The sequence below is a fragment of the Jatropha curcas genome, chromosome 9 (genome assembly GCF_041381405.1).
Source record: "Jatropha curcas cultivar XTBG-Jc1 chromosome 9, XTBG_Jcur_1.0, whole genome shotgun sequence".
NCBI lineage: Eukaryota > Viridiplantae > Streptophyta > Magnoliopsida > Malpighiales > Euphorbiaceae > Jatropha > Jatropha curcas.
In genome coordinates, this window is record NC_143159.1 from 8,532,009 (window position 1) to 8,543,376 (window position 11,368).

Consider the following 11,368-nt stretch of genomic DNA (forward strand, 5'->3'; position numbering starts at 1 on the left):
TTTGAAATCTACAAATTCCTTAAAATTTATACTCTACATACAGACCATTGAAATTAACTGGGTCAAAGGTTTATTCTTCATCAAGATGATCTGGAAAAATTAATGATGGAGAGCTATGGGGTTCCTTTCTTTTTTGGCATTTTTCACAAGCGTTCCTGTATTATTTGACACGAGACTAATTTCATTTTGAAATTTGTAACGGTCCTTTCCATTGATATTTTTACTAAAGATCCAATCACTGTAATCACTTTAACTTGTACATGAAGATAATTAGATAATCCTGTGATAATCAAAAAGGAATTGACCCCTAACTAGAAATGCTAAAAATGGAAAAGTAAGAAGAAACGGAAAAAAAAAAAAAGAATTCTCAAGGGCTTTTTGACAAGTCCTTAAAATATGTAAAATAAATATGGCACATTGGTTCCATTATTATGTTCAAATAAAATCAAACCAATTCTCGAAAAATCACATTTAGTAATTATCTTATCAAACCTTAAAAGAAGTAATGTTTCATACTCTGCTTTCAAACTTTAAACACTGCTATAGACGTTATATTACCGAACATTATAAATAATGGAGAACGGAGATAGCATTAATATAAATGTTACACCACCGAACACCATAGATAATATAGATAGTATTTTGATGATGTTGCCAAACAGGGCTCTACTCTTTGAAGATTTTTCAATAGCCTAATCCTCATTTCTATATAATTTATCTAATAATAATATCCACCTAAATACATCAAATTTCGGATTCTAAACAGTAAATGAAATTCAAACTAAATAGAAGAATGAGACAATGTAATACTACACAGATAAGAATATTTTGTACAATAGTAAAACGCTCTAGAGAAATTCAAATAATGTTAGTTCGAACTTCCAACCAAAAATTTCCAATACTAAAAGAGAACTACTACAAACAATGGCCATATTGAAATTCAAATTCAATCTTCAAAGCCCATCAACATTTGGACTTAGTTCAACGACTAATGGAGCAAACCTATTGGATAAAAAAATTCTGGGCCAAACCCATTAAAAAAAGTCCTCACTTTCCAAATTTCTGGAGAAAATATTGAATGCATCTGGGCATACACGAAAATAATGCACATGTACGTGAGTGATCAAATCCAAATACAAAAAATTCTCAAATTTGTGCTAGCAGTCTTCCAACAAAAATAATTTTCTAATGAATCATTTTACCAAATACAACGAATGAAGTATCAGTTTACTCCACCCAATCATGCATATCCAACTAAAAATATTGCACAAGAATGCAGCTCTGAAATTGCTTCAGATTGCCAAACAGAGAAAGCAATAACTTTAGCTCAAGATAGCATGCAATGCAAGACTATTTTGTCCATGATATTTTTGTGGAAAAGCCAAAAGCTTACTTCATATATGATCAGACTGCAGTATTGAGATGAGTATTGAAAATGTGACGATGGATCAAACAGTCCTGCGAGTCAAGAAAATAGAGCATATCGTTACTTTACTTCAATTGGAGATGCTAATTATTTTCATGGCTCCACGAATTTATGGTGACAATACCTCAGACTGATGTTCCATATGAGGAGTCCAGACTGCTGAAGACTCCAACTGGGCTTTTAAACAAACATGGCTGCTGAACTAGTAATCTATTTAAAGCAAGAAGACAAAGAAAAACCATTCAGTAACATGGCTTTTATTTCATTCAAGGGTTCTCATTGATTGATACTGCATTAGCATGTCACTATACAGAAAGAATCCATGTTCACATTCCAGAAGCTCCTGGAGTCCTCCCTGCATATAACATTTGCAAAATTCACTACCAAGCAAGAAATCCTTGAGGGAAACCAAGAAGAAAATGAACTTCAAGTCGATATTAACATCACTAAAGGAATCTGGTGACCAACAGTAATGCAAGTGTGCAGAGGAAGAGTTATTTCTATTAGAGGAACAGCAATTGTTGAAATCCCGCAAAATACAGGTCTGATGCGACAACATTCGGAAGACTGGTATAGCATGCAGAAACAACTATTCCTTTTAGATTTGATGGTGATGGAGCAAGAGGGAGACCCTAACCAGATTGAAGTGAGAAATACACAGATAGCCAATGCCTTACTGTATGATCCAACAGCTTCAGATGACCAACTAAGATTTGTTGATTGTGAAGAGTTAAATGGTGTGAGTAAATTATCCCTAGCAAGGGCGAGTCAAGGTATTAAGAAGTGTCAAATTTTGTTAATTTTCGTCGATGTCCTTCATAAAGTTCTTTTATAAGGCCATCCAACATTACTACAAAAGGACTATGAAGAAATAGAAAAGAAGCAAGAGACTAATACAGTAAGAATAATGGGAAGGGTTTCTCAGGGCATTTTACTGATTTTCATCTTCTTGTCCACGAAGAATCAGAAACACATAAGAAACATACTTCAATTTGAACAACAACTTAACCACATTTCAGCTTCCTTATATTCAAGCCCTCAAAATTTGGCATAAGCAGTTACTGATCCGAAATTATGCCATATGCCCATATGTTATGAAATTCTCATCCTTAAATATCTGTTTCAATGCATGAACATAGCATTTCCATTTCCTAATAATTAGATGTCAGAAAGTGACTGCAGCACTTTATCTACTTGGTTACCATATCTGCCCACAAAAAGTCTATGATCCCTAACATGCTTGAAATGAAATTTCCAAATCATCTAAAAGTGCAAGTCCGAAGAAGAATTGCAAGTCATTGTTTATGCTAAGCATATTTTTAATGTTTGAAAGCAGAAATCCATTCTTCCCCGATAGGTTTTGCATTTGAGCCAGCAGCCATACATCCCCTTATGAATTAAAAGGAAAAACAGACGTTAATGCAGGAAAGCTGCTATCGTCGAATGTAAATGTCCATCTCCTTGGTTATTGAACCCACATAACTTCTACAGATACACTGTATCCATTGTTCACCAGTTTTTACCATGTGAACTTTGAGCACAACCACGATGCACATCCCAAATTAATGACCATATCACAAAGGGAAGATGAAAAATGAGCTCTATGGTAAAAGGCTTAATAAGCTCTATAACTAGAAAATAAATCAACTCCAGACCAAATAAAAACATCACTTTAATAGCAAGGAGAATTGATATAGCAAGATGAAACTCCCGGATTTCATATTAGCATTTCCCAAGTATAATGCTTATAATACCAACATGTTTACTCTCATGTATACCAAAGGCATCTTTGAACTATACAAAAGCCTAAAAGATGATGATACAAATTAGAGCTCAGACAATATGCCTTTACCAATTCTCAAATCAAATACTTCTATCAACTTGACAATTAATATGAAATGTTACAATTTTAAAATGTGGCTTGCAATATGGTATCCCAAAACAAGAGCTGAAAAAAAATAGAATTGCAATGAACACCAGCCAAAACTGGAAAAAGTACTAAATTGAAAATCAATGGGAATAGAAAAGCTTGGACGTTGAAATGCTACAAAAAAGTGAAACAAAACTATTCTCATTGACTTCAAAGACATGGAAATCAAATGATGACAACAAAAAGTATCAAGTGTGCGACTCTCTTGGAATATACATACACACACCCATAAAGAATGAAAAAAAAAACCCCCTTCACACTCACTTGTCTCATCAATCATCAAAGATGGTGCTAACAAGTTTGCCCATTGCCAAATTCAGAGCAAGAAACAAAGGAAATGCAGGACAACCAAAGAACATTACATGCAATCAACTTACATCTGTAAATGAAATACAACAATTTTCTTAACATTAAAACTTCATATATAGACCAAGTACAGATAGCTCGACAATTGATAACAAGTTTTCTCAAATCAAACATTCATGTGAATACAAGTACAGATACAAATACCTTGAATTAAGCTTGATATCAACAATATCAGTTCAAGGCAATGCAGCAAGTCTGGCTTCAAATACGAACCCTCTCCAAAGTCCATCTCCACCACCACAACCAGGCGCCCCATCAATCCACCTCCAGATGGTCCTTTCTCCACCACAATCAATCCATAGAGCCAATTTGCCCACCCTTTTGGCTGAGAAACAAACTCTATCACCATTACCAAACACCTTCAGCTTACTTGACTCCTTAAAACATTTGTACATCTCCATTGGCATTCTTCCAGCTTCCTCCCATTCTAATCTCTCCAAATCTAACCTCAATATCAATATCGTCGAACACGAAGGGTTCAATGAGAATGTCGATTTCAACCCTCCAATCATCAAAAGTTTATTCCCTTTCCCACGAACCAGACGGGGCCGTTTTATGATATCAAACAGATCAGCCCACTCGTGCTTTTCCAAGCAAACCCAACGATTATGATTCGACGAACACGACGACGTGTTGCTGTTTTTGAGATTGTTTGGATAATTCAGATTCGATAACTTGCATGTAAAGAGTTTCCATTGAGATCTCCAAGGAGACCCAACATCACATAAAGCGAAAACCGAATCTGAAACTAAAATCGGACTTCTAGGTTTTGATGGAAGATTTGCAGAGAAAGTTAGCCACGAATTTGCATTTGTGTTTGCTAAATATAAAGCAGCGAGTTCAGTAAGTACCATAACTCGGTTCGCTGAGTCTACCAAAACAGCACCGTGTCTCGACCAGGCCGAGCCTAGCTGAGGTAAAACCTTGAACTGACGAGTCAACGGATTACAGACCACAAGAGACTTGTTTGACTCGGTCGAGTTAGGTGAGTCGCCCCAAAAATAAACGAGTCCACCAGCTGATGCTACAGGGTGCGGAGACCTGAAAGGTAAAAAGCCTAAATTAAATCTAATCCACTGGCTTTGCTCGGGGTCGTATACGTGGAGAGAAGGCGGAGGAGACACTTGGCGATGATGGTTGTGGTGGTGGTGGTGGTGGTGATGGTGGTGATGAGGAGGCCGTAAAGCAAGGAAACGAAGAGGAGGTTTAGTGGAGATGAGGTCCATGAAGGGTACTGAAGTCAACATCTGATTGAAAAACTTGCAGACTGATCGACAGATCATGATTTGACGGAGCGAAAGAGATGAGAAGATCTGGTGAAGTGTGTCTTCTGGTAATCTGTTGATCGGCGACGCATCCATTTCGTTAAGATAAGCAGGCGACGTACTGGATCAGCAAGAAAGAGAAGAAGAAGAAGAAGAAGAAGAAATAGATAAACGAGGAAAGTGAGGAAGGGAATTTCGTGGGTTTCCGGTCATTTGGATTCAAGTATTTTAAAAATTGAAGTAATTTATAGTCTATATAAATTATTAGTATTATGTAAATATAAATAATTTTAATACTCTCTATAATTACAGCGAATTAATAATATCTAATTTATGATAACTTTTTATAATCTTCATTTGGATTTTTAAATAATAAGATAATGTATTTTTGAAAAAGTCATACAATTTTGTGGTTTTTTTTTATTTAGAAAAATTAAACTAAAATTTCATTAATTAAAAACTGTATATAGATACAGAATAATATATTTCTATATTTTTGTATGGAAAACCTAATAATAAACCATTTGTATTATATAAAGAATAAAAAAACATAATTTTGATTTGAAGTGTCAGATCGAGTTGACAGAACATAATATTTGTGTCACAGGTGACCGCTATTCAACTCAATGGTCTACAAGTCCAATTTGATCGTGTTCAAATTTCTTACTTTTGTTGGAAAGGATATCTGCACTTCTTTCTACATAATTATCCAAATAATAAAATGTGTTAGACAAAATCATCATAAATGTGATAATAATAACTCAAAACTAAATCTGAGGATAAAATTCAATATATAGAAAATAATAAATCTTAATATATAGACAACAATAATTCAGATATGTAAACAGATTTAAGAATTATTTAAAAAAAATAAACAAAAAAAAGAAAATGGGTAACCACCGATGACCACTCATAGAAGAAGAGGAAAGAGATTTTAGTTTTTCAGAAAAAGGAGAGAGAGCAAATTAACTAAAAAAAATTTTGTGGTTCTTTACATATCATAATTTGATAATTCATTAAAAATATATATAATATTTTATTAGAATTTAAATCTAATTGAATCTCATCTAGAATTCTTATTATATATTTAAAAATATTAGAATTGATTCTCAAGTTGCAATAAAAAATTAATATATGATGGATGCCTCTAAGTATTTGCTGTTGTATCACCCTCAGCTTTATTAATGATGGAGCTATCTTTTTTTTTTTTTTTTTTTTTTTTTTTTCAGAAACCAAAATAAAATATTTAAATTATGGTTTAATAAACATTAAGTTAGAAAATAAGTCCTGTCTGATAGGGGATTTATTGTTCAACAAGGTATCAAATGATCCCTTACGATTAACAGTGCACCATCATACTCATGCAAGAGTGAAAAAAAAAAAAAAACATTTATGTATTTAAACAATAACCCAAAACTAAGAATTTACAAATTGAAGAGGTGTAATCGACTGTTTATACCAAGGTTTACTAAAAATGTATCTATTTATGAAAAAAATGGTATATATTTTTGATATTTTGATTATAAATGTTGGTTTAATTTTTAATCTCTAGATGTATCTTCGTCTAATAAAATTATTTTAGGCTAATTTAATTTTTGTTTAGAGAGTGTAAGTGCCTTCTTCAACGGTCTTGGCAAGGTGTAAAGTCAGTTAAGGCGTACAGCGAGGTTAATTGATCAGCGGCTGACTGATTGGCGAGTGGGGCATTATCTGAATCTCTGGGACTAAAGATTTTGCAAAACCTGTTCATAGGGTGAAACATCATTTGGATGTGGATCCTGTGGAGCAATATGACCTCGTGTGATTTCATAAGGGCTTAATACCCTCCTTTGCATTAAAAAACAAAATAGATATCCTAAAAATTAGAAAGCCATCAATATTAGTTTTATATTTTTGGTCAAAATTTTTAAGATTTTTACTTTTTAACACCTTTGATTTACTATTTTGTTCAATTTTATTTTATTATAATTTTTATTAGATTTTCTTACTTTACATGTATTTTTTTAAAAACAAAAATTAAATTATTAAATTATTTTTTTAGAAATATAATTTATTAATAATAAAATCAAGTATTACAAATATTCAATTGGATGAGAAAGAATATCATTTAACAAATCAAAAAAATTATCCATATTATTATGAATAATAAAACTAAAACTAAGGATTTTTCTACTTGAAGATATAAATCTTCATAGAAGCAGTTGGTCCTTTAATTGATTTAGACTACAAAATAACTTTTTCGAATCTTCTACTTTTGGATTGCTTTTCCAAAAACTTATTGTATATGACGTATACAGGTGAGTTCATGCCATTATGCATTAATAATATTAATGGATGAACATGCCACACAATAGACTCCATTGATTGAAAACACACATTAGTAAACCATGATCTAAATTTTCCAACTAAATAAAATCAAATATCATATCCTTTAGTAACAAACATTCACAAAAGAAACTAAACTCTCACGGAAGAAGGGATAAATAAAAGAACTCCAAATATGGAGACAAAACAACAGTAGCAAAAAACAAAGAAAAAACATATCTATTAGAAGAAAATAGATCTAAATTTATTAAAAACGAATAAAAGATCATGAGCAAGAAGAAAAAATAAAAAGTAGGGGGCTATTGCTAATCAATAGCGGCAGCCTCAAACAAAAACTAAGGTTAGTTAGAAAGACTAGAGAAAAAAAGAGGAGAAGAGAAACCCTCTAGAGAGAAAAGAGGAGGAGAAAATCTTTTCAATGACTTCTGATAGGCAAAATCTCAAAGCTAACTATTAAAATTATTAAATTATTAACTTGATAATAGATATAATATTTTCGATAATAATTGTAAAGATGAAAAGATAATTCAAATTTTTAGTTTAAATCATTACTCCCTCCATTCTCTTTATTTAAAGAAAATTTTATTTTTGGGTGTATTTTTTATATAGAGAAAGTTACTCTAAATAATAACTTTGGGATGCAAACCAAGTTAAAAAGACTAGAAAGCCATTGAAGCATATGTGTTTTTTTAAGTTTGAAGGTCAACAATCAAGGAAAGTGACAGACACAAATATTCTCAGTATTTAATGCACGAGTGTTTCAAGGGACAAGTTATCAACTCACTTTTTAATTTCATTTTATAGTAACGGTGGTCGTTTTTATAAATTTAGCCACATAAATATAGAGTTAGCCCTTATTTATATGTTTGATGAGATAGATGACCTAGTAAGAAAAATTATGGAGGACACACTTGTTGTTGTTTATGCCGATCTAGGTAAGAATGGTGACATTTAATAGGTTAATGTGAATTTTTATTGGTAGTAATTGTGCATTTTCTGATTATCTTTAACTTTTTTGTAAGCCACTTAGTGGCTTTTTATTTTTAGTACCAGTGCACTTTTCAAATCCTTATAATGGTTGTACTCTTTTATAAGCCATGTTGTGGCTTTATTATTATTAGTTGTGCATTTTTCAAAATGTAAAGTTGTCACATTTTGCTAGACGGTGTACTTTTTAAAAAATTGTGCCTTCAAACTCACTAAAATTCAAATTTTAGTATTTACTTTCAAATTAAAACTTGTTAAAAGGCCAAATACAATAGGTCAAATAATTTTTGAGAATGCATAAGTATGTGAATATAAATTGATAAGATAAGATAACAAGATTACAAATTGAGAAGAGAATTAATGTGATTAATTCATAGGATTCAAGTCTATTTTATTTTGAAGCTATTTCTGCGTTATTATGTATAGGATTCAAGTCTGAAGGATGCAAAATGTGGCCATTTCTAGATATGGTGTAACCCATTTAGACGTTACGGAGAAGTGAATAGATTTTCTTTGAATCAGATTATTAACTGTGATTTCATTTATATGTAGCCAAGGTTTAGAAGTCAAGGAGTCTAATTGTAAACTCAAAAAATTTTGACTCCAAATTCTATTTTATTTTGAAGCAATGTATTGTATTTGAGCGCTACTTTCTGAATTTCATTTAAATTTGGAGAAACCAAATTTTACTTTTAATTTTAAATTTGAATTGAAAAAATATACAAGTTTAAACAAGTTAGAGCCAAAATTCAAGTTTTCCCTTTTTTATTGTCACCGAAAATTTTAGAAATTTGTGGCCTTCAATGAATAAGTTCAAAAATTTGACTTTTAATTTAACTTCAAAATTTTTTTCATTTTTGTGCACATATTATATAAAACATCCCCATTTTAATAAAGTTAATAAAGAAGGTTGAAAGTAATGGCCGAATGGTGCAAGTAGGCAATAAATGTAGTTTTTAGGATTGCCTCATAATTAATGATGAAATGAAGGATATTTTAAGGAGAAAACTTAATTTAACTAACTTTTTTTATCTTAGAGATTTTTCTGTTTTCTTTAAATAAAGAGAACAGATGGAGTAATTTTTATAACAACTTGAAATTTTTAGCCTGATAAATTGATGAAAACTCTTATTATCGAGAGGACTCGAAATCATAAGTGCAAAGACCAACGAACGACACCTGATTATCTACCCCAACTTGAGTTAATTGTTTAATAAACTAGTTATTTGTGGGGAAAATATACATGGTTAGATTCTAACTAGGTATCAATTAATGCTTTAATGTAAAAACTTAAATACGTGGGATTCATATGAACTTTATATACTTTGCAGTTTGTTATACCATGACCCACTGTTACACTAGTTTTTAATTCAACTTTGCTAGGCTCTAACCATCTATCCATGATCTTATTTATATGTGTGCAAAGCATGTCTGGTACATTATATACAAACTACTGTCTTGAAATTTTTAAATGAGACAGATTTCCAAATATGTTATATCTATATACATACGCGAATTGAAAAAAAAAAAAAAATATTAGGATGGATGCAAAAAGTCATGGTTTGTTGAGACACATAGGCCCCCCCTTTTTTTTTCATAAAATAACTTCCAGAAAATATTTTTTTAGAAATTTCGGTTGTTTGGGAGCATCAAGAAAATAAGTCGAACGAAAATATTTTCCTGGTTAAAAGAAAATTAAGCCATTTTTAAGAAAAATGACTTTCCATTTTTAAAAGCATCAAATATTTTCCGAACTTGACAAACTTATTATAACCTTATAAATTCATAGTTTTTAATTTACAGTAGCCACTACCACCGCCACACGCAATCACCATTGGCTACCACCACCGGTTATCGGCGACTTTCATAATTTACCTTTTTTTTTGCATTATTCTCATATTTAACAATTAAAATGTTCAAATACGAAATTTATATTATTATTATTATTATGGTCTTATGAGATAAAAATTTTAATATTTTTAACTAATTTTCAATATTGCAGCCAAATAATGAAAAATAAGTCATATGAAGAAAAATATTTTTCTTGAAAAAAAATATTTTCCAAAGGTAAGTTATTTTTCGAAAACAAATAGAGCCATAATATGCTTTTCTTTTTATCTTATTAATTCTTTCAATTTTAATTATAGTAGAAATTCATCTTAATTTCTATATTGTTGATGCGAGCACTGTTGGATTTAATTTTCTATTGTGGGCTTAATATGTAAAATTAAATATGTACAGCAGTACAATTGTAAAGTCAATTTTAAATGTGGTCTTGATTGTGAATAATTGACTATTGAGGTATCAACTAATTATAGATATTAAGTGTAGAGACCATTATATAATTCCTATTTCGTTAAAGGACCGAAATAGGAATTGTACTAACCCTACAGGTATATAAAGGTCGTGGTCCCCAGAGGAGTTGAATACGATTCAGTTTTACGTTCCTTTCGTACTGCTTCCGCTAAATCGATTCTTCAATTCTCTGGAAGGCTGCAAACCTAATTCTACACATCAAGATCGACGAACAACGATGTCAGGTACGCAACATTTTCTTATTCAATCTATTTTGTTGAATCTAGTGGTTTGCACGATCTAGGTTATTATTGAATTATTTGAGATTAATTCTTAACAAGTGGTATCAGAGCCTTGTGCATAATTGCTAGATTTTAGATTGATTTTCGTATGTTTTTTTTTTATTTGTTTACCCTATTGTTTACGGATTGAGGGTTTTGTTTAATAAAAAAAAAAAAATTTTTTTTTTTTTTTGTTCTCACTGTTCTTCGGATTCTCCAAGAACAGTTAAGAGGTTTTGGACTAACGCCATTGATGATTACTTGTTCGTTTGGTATTTTTTTTTTTGGCAGGATTTTATTAAAAAAAAAAAAAAGAGGAAGTCGGCGGCACCTGTTATTTTCCTCTTTAATCGTTTTTGTGTTTTTAGGGTTAGGGATGGAAAATAACAGTTAGGTCCCCTGGAAAATTTCATATTGGGTCCTTAATTTTTCTGTAACTTCAGATTAAGCCTCTAAGTTTCTGTAACTTCAGATTAGGCCCCTAATTTTCTGT

General features: G+C 31.3%; 1 protein-coding gene across 2 annotated transcripts; it reads right to left on the bottom strand.

Annotated features, from left to right (window-relative positions):
• Positions 1-786: 786 nt before the first annotated feature.
• On the bottom strand, positions 787-5,219 carry LOC105629127 (F-box family protein). 2 transcript variants are annotated; one of them, XM_012210654.4, is made up of 3 exons: positions 3,867-5,219; positions 1,551-1,636; positions 787-1,458 (listed from the first exon to the last, which is right to left on the bottom strand). In XM_012210654.4, exon 1 carries the CDS (start codon positions 5,081-5,083, stop codon positions 3,899-3,901), a length of 1,185 nt encoding a protein of 394 aa, XP_012066044.1. In that variant the 5' UTR covers positions 5,084-5,219; the 3' UTR covers positions 787-1,458; positions 1,551-1,636; positions 3,867-3,898. The 2 variants fall into 2 exon arrangements, with proteins under 2 accessions (XP_012066044.1, XP_012066043.1); XM_012210653.4 differs by having other exon boundaries at positions 1,551-1,781.
• Between the last annotated feature and the right edge of the window lie 6,149 nt (positions 5,220-11,368).